Source organism: Callorhinus ursinus, unplaced genomic scaffold (assembly GCF_003265705.2).
Source record: "Callorhinus ursinus isolate GAN/ISIS: 27379988/994484 unplaced genomic scaffold, GSC_fseal_2.0 scaffold50, whole genome shotgun sequence".
Classification (NCBI taxonomy): Eukaryota; Metazoa; Chordata; class Mammalia; order Carnivora; family Otariidae; genus Callorhinus; species Callorhinus ursinus.
In genome coordinates, this window is record NW_027397112.1 from 8015248 (window position 1) to 8034760 (window position 19513).

Here is a 19513-nt window from a genome sequence, read left to right on the forward strand (position 1 = left end):
GAGTGATGTCAACTGACCCCCTAGCCCCTTTCAGGGAAGAGTCCCTTGAGGATTCTGGGGGGATAGGGTCAGTTCACAAGGTCAGCTTTTGGCCTTGCCTTCCTTCTCCTGATTCTTCTTGGGCCTTGCTCCATCCGTCCACAGCTGGGAATAAGTGAGCTTTGGCATCCATGCCTGGATGGGCTGGTGACCTCCCACTTGTGGGGTTCACCGCTCAGGAACTGCATCGTGTGACTGAATACACCAGGGTCTGTCCTGCCTCTCAGAGTTTGCTGCACATCTAGAGTCTCATGAGAACCAACGGGAAGGATCTAGCATGCCCACGGTCAGTGCGTGAGATGGGCCAGCTCCCTGCATCTGCGTGATAATCCTGTGAGCTGTTCTGTTTCAGAGAGGGAAAAACCGCTCAGGAACAGACAGAGCAGGATGCCTGGGTGGCTCAGTCGGTTAAGCATCTGCCTTTGGCTCAGGTCATGATCCTAGGGTCCTAGGATTGAGTCCTGCGACCGGCTCCTTGCTCAGCAGGGAGCCTGCTTCTCCCTCTGCCTGCCACTCCCCCTGCTTGTGTTTACTCTCTCTCTCACTGACAAATAAATAAATAAAATCTTTAAAAAAAAGGAAAAAAAGGAACACACAGAGCTAAATCTCCAGCAGGTAGAGGCAGATCTGAGATACTAAACAGGATGCCTGGCCCTACCTAGCTATGGGAGATTGTCATGAGAAGACAAAACCACATCTCCCTCCTCCTCTACCTAAAATCACTGGGGAACACAGGCCCACCCTCAACAGAAAACTTACTTTAGCACGTGTTAAAAGCTTTATAATTCTTGGAAGAAATTTGAAGTGGCTTTGACCACACCAGCTAACATCAGAATCCCTGCATCCAGAGCTGTGTCCTGTAGACCTAGAATTTTCCCTCTAGATCTACAAGTGTGCAAAGAGAGGCACAGGGCATCCCTGTGGTTTTGCTGGTCATCATGAAAAACTGCAAATACTTACATGCTCATCAACTGGAAACAAGTTATTTAAATTTCAGGTGTTTCTTATAATGGTATTTTTTTGACATCTTGTTCTTTTAGTAAACAGTTTTATTGAGATATACATACCATAAAATTAAAGGTGTGCAGTTAGCTGGTTTTCAGTATAATCACAAAGCTCTGCAACTGTTACCACAGTCTAACTTTAGAATCTTTTTATTACCCCGAAAAGAATTCCTATACACAATGAGATTTTTTGGAGACATTTTTTAAAAATGAGGTAGTTCTAGGGGCACCTGGGTGGCTCAGTTGGTTGAGTGTCCAACTCTTGATTTCAGCTCAGGTCATGATCTTGGGGTCAAGAGATTGAGCCCTGTGTTGGGCTCCATGCTCTGCACGGAGTCTGCTGGAGATTCTCTCTCCCTCTGCCCCCCCCCACCTGCGCTCTCTAAATAAATAAATAAAATCTTAAAAAAATGTTTTTAAATGAGGTAGTTATTTTTTTTAAATATTTTATTTATTTGACAGCGAGAGAGGGAACACAAGCAGGGGGAGTGGGAGAGGGAGAAGCAGGCTTCCTGCCGAGCAGGGAGCCAGATATAGGGCTCGATCCCAGGACCCTGGGACCATGACCCGAGCCGAAGGCAGCCGCTTAACGACTGAGCCACCCAGGCGCCCAAATGAGGTAGTTCTATATAAATTGAAATATATTCATGATGGGCAAAAGGTGCAAAAAAGCATGTTGAAGAAATATATAACAAATTACCCTATTTATAATAGTATATATGCACATACATATCTATATATATTTGTGTTTATTCAATTTATTTGTATATGCATAGAGTACTATGTCTGGGAGTTTTATTTTATTCTATTTTTTTAAGATTTTATTTATTTATTTGACAGAGAGAGGCACGCGAGAGAGGGAACACAAGCTGGGGGAGCGGGAGGGGGGGCGGAGAAGCAGGCTTCCCGCTGAGCAAAGAGCCCAATGTGGGGCTGGATCACAGGACCCTGGGATCATGACTGGAGCCAAAGGCAGACACTTAATCAACTGAGCCACCAGGCTTACCTGGGAGTTTTATTTTAAGTACGTTTTATAGATTATTTAAACATTTTTTTATTTAAGTAATCTCTGTACCCCACGGCGGGGGATGGGGCGTGGGGGGGGTGGGGAGGCTCAAATCACCACCCAGAGATCAAGAGCCTCATGCTCCTCCAGCTGAGCCAGCCAGGCGCCTCTATATACTATTTTTGTGCTACGTATTTTATAAAATTTTTACATCAATGACATATCGTTACTAGAAATAACAACCAAAAGTGCAGTAAACAACGGGGGTGTCCAAAGCTGATACACAGGTGCTTAGGAGTAGCTGCAGCTGATAAATTTGAAAGTAAAAGAAACGATTTTTGTATCTAACCTAATCTTTCATTAGATGGCGCCATTGTCAAATTTTTGTAGTTTCAAATGGGCGGGGATGGACACGTGGACCGCACTGTTTCTGCCTGCAACGACTAATTTTTATTATTGTTTGCCTTTCTTTAAGTCATGGGGGGCGGGGGGACAAGTTAAATCGCCCTTCAGAAATACCCTATTATTTCAAGCCACCGGGGTAAATGCTTAGTAAAGGAATTTAGTCATTAGAAGAAAAACACAGCCAAAGGCGTGTAAAGATGTACAATAGGGAACTAGTTACTCTCCCCAAGTCCTGTAAAAATTCACCACTGATACCCTGATTATCAGAAGTGCAAAATGCTGTTTGCTACTTTGGAATTTTCCTTAATTCTGAGCAGGCTGGGATTCCTACCTTTTCACCATCAACAACCCCTCCAATTATTTTTATTTCTCAAACCTCATTATTGGGATAATTTTACCCAAAATGGCATTAACTAAGTAGTTAGCGATTTTTCTATTTTGTATGGATTTGACTGATTAAAGTTCCTAATGGACAAGGGACAGCCTTGCTAAGTTGATGTAACTCCAGCTAAAAGCAGAAGGAACTTGAACTGGGTGGTAAGAACAAAGGTCCTGGGGTCGGCCCCTGACCAGCCATGGCACCATGGGCAAGTTACTGTCGCTGCACTGACATAGGACTGAGACACAGTGCATAAAAAACCACTTAGCCCACTACCGTAAAGGCCAGTTACTATTACTGGTTTCTTCGTTGGTGTGTGCTGCTTCATCCACAGGCAGCCACTTGGAATCCCGTCCCCTGACCCACTAGCCACTCACCCTGAGAACTCCCAAGCTGGGAACCCTTAGTCTAGATTGACCTTTGGGCTAACAATGAGAATGCCCACAAGAGCTTCCATCCCCTACTCAAAATGCCTATCACCCTGTTTATATAGTTGGTGAGCTAAGGAACGGGATTCTTAGATTTATAGGTGTACAAACGGCCACTGCCCCACTGTTTGGGGGCAGTTTTTGTGAAATCCTCTGGGACTGAAACAATACCATGAAAGTAAAGAGTACGGAGTGGAATGTTGAGAAGTCCTTTTCATTCAAGAAAAGAGTCAGTTCGTAGATCTCAGATGGGGCGCATTTAAAGAACAGATTATCATTTTGACAGTGGGTCAGAATTTGGTACTTGGATGGCTTGAAGCCAGACCTCCCAGCAGGTGGTTCTGTGTTTACCATGAGGAATGCCACTCTCCTAATTCTAAAAAGATAATACTCTATCATTGGTGAGAAAATGCAATTCTATCAGCAAACTCCACAGATACAGGAAAGCTCATTTTATTGGAGGAAGTGAAAAAGTTTCTCTCCCACAGAAGGGAGAGAGGAGGAATTTTTCTTTTTGGTTTTGATGCTGATGCTGATGATGTGTGAGTGTGTGTGTGTGTGTGTGTGTGTGTGTGTGTGTGTTGGCAGGTGGTTGTTGACTAGGTGTGTAATTCTTAAGATGGTATCCACTTATGAGCAGGGAAGTGCATACTCGTATATGTAGCCCTCCCAGCCCATAAGGATTGAATTGCTGAAAAATGAAACCAAACTCTTCGTGCAAATACTTAGATTTTAAACTAAGTTGCGGAGCAGCTGAGTCCCTCCACTTAAAAACAGCCTACCTTAACTCTATAGGGGCCAGAACGCAGACTGCTGGTTGCCTGGGACTTGGGGAGGCAGACTGCTGGTTGCCTGGGGAGGCAGACTGCTTGTTGCCTGGGAATTGGGGAGGAATCGGGGACTGACTGAAAATGGGCAAGAGGAAGCTTTGGGGATTATGGAAATGTCCTAAGACAAGATTGTGATGGCAGTTGCATAACTTTACGTATTTACAAAATATAGCAAATATTTACATACGTATAAATATAAACATAGTTGAAATTCCGCAAAAAACCAAAAACAGGACATTCAGTGAAGTTGGAATTACAGCTGGTATTTTAACTGGATGAGTTGTCTCTGGCCCATCTTTCTCCCTCCCCAGGCCTGTGCTTCTGTTGTAAAAAGGCTGATAGTAACTGTGCTGTGGGGCTCACATCATAGAGCATGATCCCACGCGGGGCATACTGTGAGGTAATGAAACAGAATGATGGATGGGGCATCCATATTGAAGAGCTTTAAAGATGGCGAATGGCCACCCAGGTGTGATGCAGTGTGGGGCCTGCTGGGTGGTCCACACATCTGTGCCCCGTGTATGCCTTTAAGAAGAGCCCAAGCCCCTTCTCCGGTGCTCTCGGGAGCAGAGGATTTTCGGTGTGGATTTCCATTTGGCAGAGACCTCCTCTTTCTTCCTCTACCTGTGTGGTTCTGGAGGCTCAGCTTGGCGAGGCGCCAGGCATCTAACCAACTCTGGAGTTGGGAACGTGTTTGCAGGGAACCAGAGGAAGGGAAAAATCGTCCTGCCGACTATCCCTCACTGGCTTCCTCGTGATTTATCGCTATGGAAACTGAGCTCTTTTCCTCTTTGCTGGCGGCTGGTTGGGGGCGCACATTGTTGATGCCATGGCTCACAGTTCACAAGTTCCTTCCTCTTTCCTGTTGCAGAAATGCCACAGTAACTGTTGTCCAAGAACTGCAGCTCACACCTGAAGAGCTGGATCTTGGGAAAAACAATCTCATTTGATTCCCCAGGGGCTGGGGGGGGCCTTCTGGGTAAGCAGCGGCCAAAGAACAATGCAGCCTCCAGGGCTGAACTGGGGCCCTGCTTTTCCCCTTCCTTCAGCTTTCCTAGCTAGGAAAGTTTTAAAAATGGATTTGTAGGCAGTCTCAGGTAGCATTGTGTTAGGGGGCCCAAAAACTTCAACTCAACATCCCTCTGTGTGGGCAAAGCCAAGGGCAGGGCAGAGGTGATTATGGGCAGGGCACAGCCCACCCACTTATGGAGACCCCCAAGAGAAATCTGTCGCTCAGAGGGTAGGGCTTGCCAATGGAGGGCAGATGAGGATAGCGAGGGGAGATGCAAATGCCCTGGGATTAGCATTCAGGGAACAGGCCCACTGTGTCATCATCAGTCACTTCCACATTCATGTGGGTTTCAGAGGATGTCAGCTGGGGCCTGGTGAGAGCTGTCTCTGCTGGGGTTGGCCCAGCCCTCGGGTCACTCTTGAGAAGCCAGTGCCTGGGTCAGAGCACCCTGGGCCTGCCATCACACATGCCGTGCCAGGTCCTGGATGTGAGGACACAGGAGGCACGTAAGTGGGGATCCCAGAGACAGTGAAGGAAGCTCGCTGGCCAGGAAGTCTTGAGACACTGCCAGGCTCAGCAGACCCCATTCTGGCTGCTCGAGTAAGTCACAGCCAACCTCAGGGACTGTCTCTATAAGCCAGCCTAAGGGGTGGCTCTTTGGTCTCATCCTATGGGGGAAGAAGGGACTAAGGACACCTCACATTTTTCCATTTTCCTGTCCCAGAGGTCCACATGAGGTTAATTTTCTGATGCAACTGATCATGAAATTATCTGGGAGGGAAATATTCCACTGAGGAGCTGGGGCATTTCAATGCATCTCTAGAATAATGTTCAAAAAATCCTCCTTTACCTCCTTGAACATCCAAGATTTTCCTAGGTCTCAAAATGTTTCTGTTTACTTTCCACCAGGAATGTCCCTTTATTTGGAGCATGTTTGCTCCTTGTCACCCCGGGGGAGTATTTCCAAGTTGTTTTCAGGTTCTAAGTAGCAGTGTGAAGATTCATGTTTTCTGTCAGTGGAGTGGCCTGAAGCCCTAGATCCCAGGGGAGCCCCAGCGTTAGGGAGAAGCAGATGGTGACAGACATGGTCTTGCCAAATGCAGCTCAGATCCCCTCTTCCTCTTGGAACAAGAATAAGCCTCTTTGAGGAGGGCATTCCGGTCCTCCCTGATTCACTCTGTGCCTGTGGGACCAGCAGAAAGAGAGGGCTTTCGCATAAAGGACTCCCCCCTCAACCACCTTGAAGGGTGTCACTCCCCGTAAGACATCAGGAAAATTGGAGGGCTGGAGGCCAGAGAGGCCACCGAACGCAGTCACCCCCCAACAACTGTGTCAGAACAGACGACCAGAGCTTCAGCAGCAAGGACCTGGCCCATTTTTTAAAAAATATTTTATTTATTTGACAGAGAGAGAGAGAGAGGGAGGGAGGGAGCACAAGCAGGAGGTGCAGCAAAGGGAGAGGGAGAAGCAGGCTCTCTGCTGAGCCGGGAGCCCGATGCAGGACCCGATCCCAGAACCCTGGGATCACGACCTGAGCCAAAAGCAGACACTTAACCGACTGAGCCACCCAGGTGCCTCTGGTCCATTTTTTAAAAACAGAAATTTTGATTGATGTAACAGTAGATTCACATGCATTTGTAACAAATAATTCAGAGAGATCCCTGCACACTTTGCCTGGTTTCCCCCAGTGGTAACATTTTGCAAAACTATAGTATAATAGCACAACCAGGACACTGGCATTGATACAACCCATGATCTTATTTAATCTTATTTCATCTCCCCATTTTCACGTATACTTTGTGTTGGTGTGTGCGCAGCTTCAGCACCTCTGTGGGTTTATGTATCTGCCGCCACAGTCCAGATACACGTCTGGCACAACAGGGGCCCACCCTCTCATAGCTGTACCCACTTCCTTCCCGGCCCCCATCTCCAGTCTCTGGAAGCCGCTTATCTGTCCTCCGTTTATAAAATGTTGTTACTTTAAAAATGTTAGCGAAGTAGAATCATATTTGGGGGAATTGGCTTTTTTCGCTCAGCATATTTTCCTGGAGATTCATTCAATTTGTTGCAAACAGTTTGTTTCTTTTTTAAAAAAGATTTATTTGTTTGTTTTAGGGAGAGCGAAGGAGTGCATGGGGGTGGGGCAGAGGGAGAGAGAGAACCCTCAAGTAGACTCCCCACCAAGAGCAGAGTTGGACACAAGGCTTGATCCCAGGACCCCGGGATCATGACCTGAGCCGAAATCCGGAGTTGGCCGCTTAACCAACTGAGCCACTCAGGTGCCTCCATTTTGTTCCTTTTTATTGCTGAGAAATATCCCATAGTATGAATGTACCACCATTTACCTAACCCTTCACCCACTGAAGGACATCTGGACTGATTCCAGCTTTTTTGGGGAAAGCTGGAGTTACAAATAAAGCTGCTGCAAACATCAATGTGCAGGGTTTTGTGTGAACCCATGCTTTTTATTTCTCTGGGCAACTGGTGATGTTTTAAACAGCTCTAATTAAAGCAGATCCTTGAGGTTTGTGAGGGATCCATTTGGAAAGCCACATGCATCCTCACAGTCTCAATATTTGAAAATTTATACAGGCTCCCAGCTTGGTTCCAAATCACATGGATCTCATGTCTATCTAGAAGCACTGTTTCCTATGCATGTTCTCATACCCCAACTTGGCTGCCTTTTTTTATTTGTATGTATCTGTCCAGGTAATGAAGCTATAAAGAAACAGGAAGCATTCAGACAGTTGTATAGAACAAATTGAAGGATTACATCCTAGAATAACCTTGGTGAATAAATATTTCATACTCTGTGTTTTTCACCTTTTTCAGACTTTGACCCCATTTGTCTTTGTTCAAAGCCAAAGATTTTCCTATTTGAGGGGGGGCATTTCAAGAAACCCTGAAATGTTTTTCCTCTAGAGGTGTTTGCTCAAGGAGTTCAGGCCTTGGGAGTCAGGCATCTGAGATTCCAACAGGCTTTACCACTTAAACTGGCTGTGGGAGCTTGGGCAAGTGTACTAAGCTCTCTGAGAGTCTCGTTTTTCTCCTGTAACATGAGATTACTAGTAGCCTCTGATTCACAGGATTCAACGAGACGGTCAATGAGACATGCTAAACGCTCCATACATTTTAGCAGAAACCTCTCTCCAAATCGATTTAAAATAATGCAGGGCTTGGGGCCCCTGGGTGGCTCAGTCAGTTAAGCATCTGCCTTCGGCACAGATCATGATCCCAGGGTCCTGGGATCGAGCCCCGCACCGGGCTCCCTGCTCCAGGGGAAGCCTGCTTCTCCCTCTCTCACTCCCCCTGCTTGTGTTCCCTCTCTTGCTGTGTCTATGTCAAATAAATAAAAAAAATCTTTTAAAAAATAAAAAATAAAAAAATAAAATGATGCAGGGCTTCACTGAAGGTTGTTTCAAGGAGACTGTGAGGGGAGAATTATATCTCATTTTGCAGAGAAAATCCCAGTATGGAGGCTTCGCCCTCAAAATCAAGTTCGGGCCAGCCCTCCCAACGTTAGCCAGTCTTGCTCACTCCCAGATGGGCCCCTTTCTTCCTCAATCGGGGGGGTGGGGGCTTTGTCATTCTGCCACCGCCACCCCCCGCCCCGCACCCCACCTCCAGGGAATGAAGACTGGGAGCTCCTAGGCTATGTTTTGTTTTCCTTTTTGTTTTAGTGCCTGTCGTGCTTGCTGTTTGAGTGGTCAGACTGATCTGCTCAAGTTTCCACGACAGGGACAGAGATGCATTTTCTTGCTGCTGGCTGGTCATCCATGAGCTCCTCAAACAACGTCATGGTCCTTCTAGCATCGAGCCAGAACTGTGATCCCAGCCCATGAGTAACAGAGGCCCCTTACCCACCTTTGGGATGACAACTTTCTTCTTTCCTTTTCCTTTGTCTTTAGCCCTGGTAATCAGCAGGAACACTGCTCTGACCCATGGCGTTGGTTTTGACCAGTATTTGCCATCTTAGTAGTATATTTATGAGTAAGATGAAGAGATGTTCAGTGGGCACAATTTCCCCCTAGAGAGAGGAGGTGTGGCCTGCATGGCTGCCGGAGTCCTCAGGAACGAGCATGCACACTTGCCCTTGCTGGGGGCTGTATTTGCCCAACATCGGCCCAGGGGCGTCTCTGAAGCCATCTAGAAACATCTCCTTCTCTCTCTCTCAGCTGTCTTTAAAAACCCTCCTAAAACTTGTCCTCACTGGCTGGTTGCACAGTTCTAACTGGAATATACCTCCCTGTAATTTCTACCCGGAGGCAGAAAAAAAGTCCAATTTCTCTTTCACATAAAAACAATGCAATTATTTAAAGATAATTATCAGATGCTCCCCCAGATCTTCTTTCTTAATCTTAACATTCCCATTTCCTTCAAATGCTCCTCTCAGGATGTGGTGTGAAGCTCCTACCTTAGCATTTTTGTCACGTGTCTACATGTGTCTGGGTGTCACCCATGTAACCGAGCTTGCATGACAACATGCAGTGGGGCTGTCTCCTTCCCTCTTCTGAACTCCTTACCTCTGTTCATGTGGCCTGCAATGTTGACGGCCAGGCTCCTTCCAACTCATCAGTCTTTCCCATGCATTGTTCTGTTAATTGACATTTCCCTCATCCTGTGTTTGTAAAAGTTCCACTTTTTTTTTTTTACATAAAAATTCATTTTTTAAATTTTAGTTATTCAGCATGAAACAAAAAATTGTAATTCAGAAAGAAAGTAAAATTCAGTTAACTTAGTCACATCCTTCAGGCAGCAAAACAGAATATTCATGTGAAGTGGTCTCTGGGAACTAAGATCAGGAGCTTAACTTTCTATGATGGACCATAGCCTGGCCCATCGCTCCCTCCTAGTGACACTCTTTTGACCACTGAGTCTGTCGGTTGGCCCCTTAGCTATCCCTCCCAGTGCTGTGTCATCCAAGCAGCATGCTCTCGAGAGTCAGGTGTGAGCCAGCCATAAAGTTGACCAGCAGTGGGAGGAAGACTCCTGGCTTTTCAGATGTCTGAAAGTGGCATCTTCAGTCCATTAGAGATGCCCTTTGAATTGCCCTTGGTCAAAGCTCTTTTGATTTAATTGTCCCATACGTTGCAGATACCAACACTTCTCCATGAGGACCCCAGGACATACCTGGTCAGATGTCTTGCTGAAATTCAGACCTGTACCTGCAGTATATTACTGTTGCAACAATCTCGTAACCCTGACAACAAAAGAAACCAGGTTCACTTTGTCCTGACTTATTTTTAGAAGATCCTGCTGGTTTCTGGTCATTTCCACCTCATGCCTGGAAGCTGCAAGTGCCCTCTGCCAGCACCTGGGAGAGTTCTGCTCCGATCTGCACCTGTCTGTTGGGTGCTAGGCGCCCCCTCTCAGTCCCTGCACTGAGCACTCCTCCTCTACTCCCGACCCAGGCCGTGTCTAGTCCTTAATACCTGGCCTGACCTTTCCTGGGCGTGACCCTCACAGGCAGCTCTGTCAGGCCTGGCTCCGACTCCCCGTTCTCCACCCTTCTCTAACTCCCAACAGCAGAGGTCTGGGTCCCTTTCATAATTTTGTTTGTTTGTTTCAACAGCCTTTATTGAGGTTCTGCACACTGTGTGAGCCAACATCACTCGCTAGGAAAAGATTTTAGAGGATGCTTAGACATATCATGAAGTTTTCACATACCTATTAAATAATCTGCTGGAGTTTTGTAGAGGGTAGATATCAAGGCCCCTGGGATCTGTGGCTTTGGAATTCCCTATCTCCCCCACCTTCTTTTTTTTTTTTTTAAGATTTTATTTATTTATTTGACAGAGTGAGAGAGAGCACAAGTAGGCAGAGTGGCAGGCAAAGGGAGAGGGAGAAGCAGGCTCCCCACGGAGCCGGGAGCCCGATGCAGGGCTCGATCCCAGGACCCTGGGATCATGACCTGAGCCATAGGCAGATGCTTAACCGACTGAGCCACCCAGGCGCCCCTCTCCCCCACCTTCTAAAGTCAGAACATTTTGGGGGCTTAAGAAAACAGGTGAGAGAAATGGCCGCCACCTTTTCCCAGGCCAGGTGAGGCTCTGGAACTCTATAGGTGGGAGTCTACAGCCACGGATGGGGTGATGTGAGGGATGGGGACACTGTTCCTGCTGGGAAGTCCCCCAAATGAGGGGATTATGCCCGATTAACAATGTCTTTAAGTTATAGACTGTGGATTTAAAAGTAATCCCTGCATGCAGGCAGCTCCCTCCTGGGTCCCACCTGCAGGGAAGGGAAACGACCAGATCTTCCCCTGGAATTAAGAGGGGCTCAAGTCTGGGAGCTTGAAGAGACTTGAGGCCCAGTTATGATTTCAGCCTCATTGTGGATAAATGGCTTGTGGGTGCCGAGCAGAGAACCTAATCAGTGTTTGTCAGACTGTTTTCTGACTACAGTTAGCATTTGCTCAACAGCCAACATAAAAACAAACTCCTGGATCAAAACCATCTGATGATAAGCTGGAAACTGCTTGTACTTTAAACCAGTCACTTTTTGTATCTAAAATTCATTTTGCTGATTTCTAGATAAACCATGACCGTTTCCCACCCCTCCCCCGCAAGAGTTGTTCCTGGCAGGGTAATTCCTCCTTGAACTTATGATAAACCAATTAAGGTTTCCTCTTATTTTAGCCAAGTTTACTTCATCTTGGATAGAAAGGACAGAAAAAGGAGAGTGAAGACAAAAAAAATTCCATTATTTATTATTGTTATCTGCTACCACTGCTGCTAGGATAGTATCGAGAGTGGCCGCCATCTAATGGATGTATAGTTCGCTAGTACCTCTGGATTTGATCAAGCACCTAGGACATCCTCACAAAGAAGCCTCACATCCGGGGCGCCCGGGTGGCTCAGTCGTTAAGCGTCTGCCTTCGGCTCAGGTCATGGTCCCAGGGTCCTGGGATCGAGCCCCGCATCGGGCTCCCTGCTCTGTGGGAAGCCTGCTTCTCCCTCTCCCACTCCCCCTGCTTGTGCTCTCTCTCTCGCTGTCTCGCTCTCTGTCAAATAAATAAATAAAATCTTAAAAAAAAAAAAAAAAAGAAGCCTCACATCCTCATGGAGATGTGTGGGATACATGATAGCAGAGGAAGGGAATTTGTAGCTTGTTAAACATTTATATCAAAAGGATTTTTTTAAAGATTTTATTTATTTATTTGACAGAGAGAGACACAGCGAGCGAAGGAACACAAGCAGGGGGAGTGGGAGAGGGAGAAGCAGGTTCTCCGCTGAGCAGGGAGCCCAATGCGAGACTTGATCCCAGGACCCTGGGATCATGACCTGAGCCGAAGACAGACGCTTCACGACTGAGCCACCCAGGCGCCCCAACAAAAGGATTTTGATTAAGATCAGCCCAGGGCGGGGGTGCCTGGGTGGCTCAGTCGGTTAAGTGTCTGACTCTTGATTTCGGCTCGGGTCATGATCTCAGGGTCCTGAGATCGAGCCTGGTGTTGGGCTCCACACTCAGCGGGGAGTCCACTTGAGATTGAGGCAAATTTCTGGTAGAGTGCCATAGGGCTCTATCTTAATCTACCGAATATTTTTATTAATGACTTGGATGAGGACCCTGGTGACCATCTGATAAAATCTGTGGATGATTCAAAACTGGGAAGAAGAAGTCAGAGGATAAAATCAATTGTCAAGAAGACGGATAAAGGCACTGGTCTTGGAGGTAGATCTGGTTTTCCACCTTAGACTGATGAGGGAAACGAGAGAGGAACATCCAGGGGAGGCCACCTCTCATCTTCTGTCTTCTAGGGGGAGCTTCTCTCAGCATGTCTGACTCTTTGCTAAATAATCTGTTGATAAATCAGCCTCCAAACCCCTTGAGGGCAGGGCCAGGCCTTTGTCTTTCCTGGTGTTTAGTGGGGTGCCTGCTAGGGAAGAGAGAGGCCATCCCTCTGCAGGGAGGCGTCTTTGCTGACCTCCTGGTCCTGGGCCGGACCTATGTTTCTGACACTCCCTCCCATCTGCAGCCCCATTTAGTGCCCATTTTCCCTTGTGTCCCCTCAAATCACCTGAAAAATTTAAAAAATGGGGAAATCCACTGCTAACGCCCCAAACGTTCTGGTCTTTCTACACATGACTCCAGTTTAGCAGAAGCATTCCTGAAACAGAGGGGTCCTGAAGTGACAGCTATCAGATAAACTACAGGATGCCCACTTACATCTGAATTTCAGGGAGACCAAATCCTGTTCTGGTATGTCCCGTGCAATACTTGGGACCTACATCTACGACAAAATGACTTGTTGCTTATGTGAAATTCAAATGTAACTGGCTGTCAGGTATTTCTATTTACTAACAAGGCAGGCAGAGGTGATTGCCAGGGGCCTCTCAGGATGCCTGGCCCAGCCCACTTCCAACCCAAACCGCCTCTCATGCAAGAGGATGTGCTTCCTCCCTCACTCCTGTGGACTCCTCAGGCCCTGGGCACTTCCATTGGCCTTGGGCTTGCCCTCCCTTCGGGGCCGTATCTTGCCTCACAGGACAAGGGGCTGACACTGGCCTTCCATCTGCCCCCCAGGAGTCCAGCTCAGTGCTGAGGCCAGCCATGGAGAAAGAATCCGACGCCACGGTCCAGGCATCACCATTGCACCTGATGACTGTTACATCCCAGCTGTCTTCCCAGCTCTTGAACTCATTTAGCAAAGATTCATGCAGGGATCACTGTGTCACAGGACACTGCAGTGAGCCCAACAGACCCACGCCTGCCCTTGCTGAGCTGATAGCCTACTAGGGGTTACCCTTCTTAAGGCTCATGCAGACAAATAGAGGATTACCAACAGCGACAGGTGCTTTGAGAATATGCAACCAGAACTCTGCTCAGGGCTAGGAGTCTGCTTTGAACTGAGCCTGGGGGCGAAGAGTTAGCTAGCTGGGGTTGGGGGTCAGGAAGAGCTCCAAGCAGAGAGGATAGCTGGTGGGGTCAGGGAGCCTGGCACTGAGGGGAGGCCAGAGCACAGGGCAGCCTTTCCACCCACCTCATCTCATTGGTTCCTTTTCCTGCCCAAAGTCACATGCAGGGCCAGTTCCATAATTTGCAGATCCAGTGCAAAATGAAAATGCAGTGCCCCTTTACCAAAAATGATTAAGAATTTCAAGATGGTGGGGCACCTGGGTGGCTCAGTCGGTTAAGCATCCGACTCTTGATTTCAGCTCAGGTCATGATCTCAGGGTCATGAGATCGAGCCCCATGTCTGGCTCTGTGCTCAGCATGGAGTCTGCTTCAGATTCTCTCTCTCCCTCTCCCTCTGCCCCTCCCCTGTTCACATGTCCTATAAATAAAAAAAATAAAATAAAATAAAATATAATGTCAAGATGGTGACAGCAGAGCATTAAACCAAGCATGGCCCCTTCTGAGCACAGGCCCTGTGTGACTGCCCAGATTACATACCTGGGAAGCTGGTCCTGGTCTTATGATTCATGTGTGTCAGGTACAGGGCTGGATCTTTTTCTGTCAGGAAGGTATTCTTCAAGGCCAGTGATTGGAGGCCTCAGAGCAAGCCAGACAGACACAGCCTGGCAGATGTGACCCTGAGAACTGGTTGATGCTTCACCTTCTACCTCCATTTCCGCATCTCTGACAGCGATCCTGACCCCACGTGTAGAGGGCTGATAGCAGCCCCCACAGATATCAGGTCCTAATTCCTGGAACCTGTGAACGTTACCTAACAGGAAAAAAAGGTCTTTGCAGATGTGATCAGTCAGAGATCTTGAGATGGAGAGATTATGCTGAATTATCTGGGTGGGCCCTAAATGCCATCACAAGTGTCCTTAAAAGAGAGGCAGAGGGAGATTTGACACACAGGGGGAGAAGGCAATGAGAAGATGAAACAGAGGGACCTCTGAAGATGCTGGCCTCGCAGATGGGTGTGATGCGGCCACGGCCACGGATGCTGGCAGCCCCCAGAAGCTTGGAGAGGCTGGAGCTGGGGCCTCTGGAGGAAGTGTGGCCCTGCGGACACCTTGGTTTCGGTCCAGTGGTACTGATTTTGTATTTCTGCCCTCCAGAACTGTGAGAGAATAAGTTTGTGTTGTCTTAAACCCCCAAGTTTGTGGGAATGTGTTACAGCAGCTCCAAGAAACTAAAACACCTGCTTCCTAGGGCTTTTAAAATAACAGCTTTATGGAGATGTAGTTCATACACCGTACCATTCAACTGTTTAAAGTGTACAATTCAATGGTCTTTAGTCTACTGACAGAATTGTGCAACTATTCAAGTATTCACACTCGAGTTTTAGAACTTTTTTTCAATGCTTTTTCTTTTTTTTTTAAGATTTATTTATTTGAGAGAGAGCACAAGTGGGAGAGGCAGAGGAAGAGGGAGAGAGAGGATCTCCAGCAGACTCTGCACTGAGCATGGAGCCTGACTCGGGGCTGGATCCCAAGACCCTGAGATCATGACCTGAGCCAAAACCAAGAGTCGGGCGCTCAACCGACTGTGCCACCCAGGCGCCCCGACTTTTAGAACTTTGTAAGCACCCCTACAAAGAAACTCCTTTCCCATTAGCAGTCACTCTTATTTCCTCCAACTCCCCTGGCCCTCTGAAACTACTCATCTACTTCTGTCTCTAGAGATTTGTCTATTTTGGACATTTCATATATATAGATATAGAGTCATATAATATGTGGCCTTTCATATTTGGCTTCTTTCACTTAGCATGACATTTTCAAGGTTCATCCATACTGTAGCAAGTTTCATCCATACTTCATTCTTTTTTCTGCCAAATATTCTATTGTATGGATATACCACATTTTGTTTATCCATTCATCAGCTGATAGACATTTGCATACCTTCTACTTTTTGGATATTATTAATAATGCTGCTATAAACTTTTGCATATAAGTATTTGTGTAAACATGTTTTCATTTCCTTTGGGTCTATACCTAAGAATAGAATTGCTGCTGGATCACATGGTAACTCTATTTGCAACCTTTCCAGGAATTGCTGGACTGCTTTCCAAAGTGGCTGCATCATTTTGCAATCCTTCCACTCACGTGTGAGGGTTCCAGCTTCCCCACATGCTCACCAACACTTATTATTGTCTGTCTTTTTAATGATAGTTATTCTACTGGGTATGAAGTGATATTTCATTGTGGTTTCGATTTACAATCCCCTAATGACTAATGATGTTGAGCATCTTTTCATGTGGTTATTGGCCAAATATTTATTCAAGTCCTCTGCCTATTTTTTAAAAAAATGGTTGTCTTTTTGTTGTTGAGTCATAAGAGCTCCTTATATATTCTGGATCCTCATCAGATATATGATTTCCAAATATTTCCTCCCATTCTGTGAATTGCCTTTCAACTTCTTGATGGTGTCCTTTGCCACACAAGTTTGTAATTTCAACGAAGTCCAATTCATCTCTTTTTTGTTGGTTGCGCTTTGGAAGAGAATGCACAAATACCTGTAGAGTGTTTTCATTTTGGCACCTGAGACATGGTAGTGCTCTTGGTCCTATTCCTAGGCCAGTGCCTGGGCAACTCAGAGCAGAACACAGCAGACTCCTTGGCCCCTTAGGCTGTTGTGTGGCTGACTGCCATTAGGGCCAACTTGTCCATTAGACACAGGAAGCACAGTGCCAGGCTCCATGATACTTTTAGGGGCCCATGAAGAAAGTTATTTTGTAATCTGAAGAATAAAAAGGAACTTTAGGTCAAAGAAGTGTTTTAATATAAATATAACTCTAATACATTCCTGCTTATACAATGGAGTTGCAAAATATAATTTTTTTTTTTTTTAATGGAGGAAGGTGCCTGTGAAAGACAAAAATGCCTACAGCCACGAGTTAAAATACAATCTTATCCCCTGTCACTGGAGGGGGGCCTCCAGCAGGGGATGAAACAACATTGACCCTCTCCCCCTACCCTAAGTCACCCCCACACACACACACAAGGTTTCCCCCTGCCTCCCTTTGGCCTAGCTGCCCATCTCTGTGAGGCAACTGGGGCTGCAAGAACAGCACCTGGGTGGGCACTGAATTAGGGCCTTTGGGCTCCTCCCCTTGAGCTCATTAAGTTAAGCTGAGTTAAGTTGAGTTGAGTTGCCGGAGCAGTAATTCAGATCAGGTGAGCTGGGGGCCAAACGAGACCTCTAACTATTGCTACTGTGTTCTTAGGGTGCCCTGCTGGTTACCTGTGCTTTGATCTCTGTAACAAGCCTGTGAGATGGGTAGAATGGGCATATTATCAGCATTTTACAGGCATGGAAAGTGAACCTCAAAACACAGAAGCTATTAAACTACAGAGAAGGGACGGAACACCAACCAGGCTTAGTCTTCCATTGCAGTGACTTCCAAATTCAGCGAATGGTGGCTTAGTCCTGCTCCTGGACTCGCCAAGTTTCCTGCGGCAGAGCTGTAGCCACCGGCTGGGGGAATGGTCAGTACCTTCTTGCCGTGGCCGTGAAAGAGATGGGGTGGTCAGCCCTGCCTGGTGCTGTAGCTCTCCGACCTGCCGCCTCCTCCCCAACTCTTTCCCGATCCCACCCCTGGCTTCTCAGAAAAAGCACTTCCTGAGGTTTATTACAGCAGTTTCTTCCTGCAGTGAACGAATTGCTGTGTTCCAGATTTGTGTGATTTCCCTGGCGTTGGAAGGTAGAAGACAGCATGCAGAAACTGCTCTGTTCTCCTTCAATTCCCTCTCACCAAGAAGAGGAAGAAGGGAGCAAAATCATTTGAGGAACTTCTTTCTTTCTTTTTTTTTTTTCTATTAAGGAGTCCACTCAGGACAAAGGGCAGGAAGGGGAGAGCTATGTGAGGGCCACACACATATAAAAAGCCACTGAATTTATGATTTTTTAAAAAAAGTGAATTAGAAAACCTTCCGTTTATACATTTTTAATTTTTATTAAGACATTCATACCTCACAAAGAGTAAGGAGCCTGATCATCTTTTCAATGAATAAAATAAATGAGGGAGGATATATACTTCTGTTCTTACATCACAGCCAGGGGCAAGAGAGGAGGAAGAGATTGCCTCGAGAGCTAGAAAGAGGGGTTTCTGCAGAAAGAGGGAGGGAGATAGACCCCCAGGGGATGGGGGGGGGCTCTCCCGTGAAGGATCAGCCTCGTGTGGACTTGGCTCCCGGGCCGTGGGGTGGACACAGCAGACATTCCAAATGATTTCTAACACCTGAGGCACAGCTTTTATTTTAGAATTTAATTTCCTAATTCGATTTTTAATAGGTAGTACATTAACGTGACTTAAAAAAACTAAAAGAGACATAAGGTTTCTAAGGAAAAATACACTAAAACTATACAGTATTGTTGTGTATGGAGAGAGATGCTGTGTCACTGGGCCAGAATACTCTCGATCAGGTTAAAATGTCACTTCTCCTCAAATTGGTTTGCAGATTCAATGCAATTCCGATCAAAATCTCAGAGGGCTTTTTTTTTTTTTTGGTAGAAATTGAGAAGTTGATTTTAGAATTCATAAGGGAAAGTCAAGGGGCCTAGAATAGCTCAAATTGAGACAGACCAAGGGACAGTACTCCAAGCCCTCAACCCAGACCCCAAAAATCCAGCGTTCCTTTTTTTGTTTATTTTTTTAAGATTTTATTTATTTGTCAGAGAGAGAGAGAAAGAGAGAGAAGGAGCAGGGGGAGGGGCAGAGGGAGAAGCAGGCTCCCCGCTGAGCAGGGAGTCCCACTAGGGTCTCCATCCCAGGACCCTGGGATCATGACCTCAGCTGAAGGCAGATGCTTAACCCAATGAGCCACCCATGCGTCCCTCCAGCGCCCCTTGATGGCTGAATCCCTGTGCGAATCCTGCAGGAACGTGGACGCAGGCTGCTCACTAGAGGAGGGACTCCACTACCAAGACTGGTGAAGACTGAACCAAACCAGTCTGCGCTCAGGTGGGCCCCAGCACTGACCTTTCACCGACTTTCCCCCTCATCACAGGACTAAAAATCACGCCCTGGGTGGAGATTTAACATGCCAACCAGACGAGCGATGCATGATAAAGCACGTCCTGTCCAGTGCCTGTGCTCCCCAGTTCCTGCATCTCTCCCCCCCTTTACCTGTTCCAGCCACTCCTTTCCTGCCTCAGCCTCTTGACAATCTTTCCCTGGCCTTTGCTCAGCGAGCCAGCTGGAGGGACCCTTCCCTTTGTGCTGTCTCCCTGGAGCTCTAACATAAGCCCAGTAAAAGCCTTGTCTGGAACTTCCAGTTTGGGCTCTCTGTTGCTTGGAGAGCCCCAGCACCGAAGCTGGTAATGTGTGGAGCCACCGGAACTCTCAGACATCGCTGACGGGAGTGTAAGATGCTATAGCCGCTTTGGAAAACAGTTTGGCAGTTTCTTGAAATGTTAGACATACACCTACCATACCATTATTTACCCAGGAGAAATGAAAGTGTATGTCCACACAAAGGCACGGTCAAGCAGCTCTCTCTCTAAGCTCAAAATT

General features: G+C 46.9%; 1 protein-coding gene across 6 annotated transcripts in view; it reads left to right on the forward strand.

Annotated features, from left to right (window-relative positions):
- The first annotated feature begins 5451 nt into the window (after nt 1-5451).
- Nucleotides 5452-19513, forward strand: part of PECAM1 (platelet and endothelial cell adhesion molecule 1) — a 71645-nt gene continuing 57583 nt past the window's right edge. For 2 of the 6 annotated variants that reach the window (XM_073883264.1, XM_073883265.1), the window contains exon 1: nt 10307-10323. Coding sequence is in view for 1 of the 6 variants with exons in the window: in XM_025890311.2 (XP_025746096.1) it covers nt 5570-5605 (36 nt within the window). In the remaining 5 variants the exon portion in view is untranslated. Of the gene's footprint in view, nt 5704-10306; nt 10324-18873; nt 18962-19513 lie in introns of those variants that run through there. The other 4 variants (XM_025890311.2, XM_025890314.2, XM_025890316.2 and 1 more) reach the window with 4 other exon arrangements.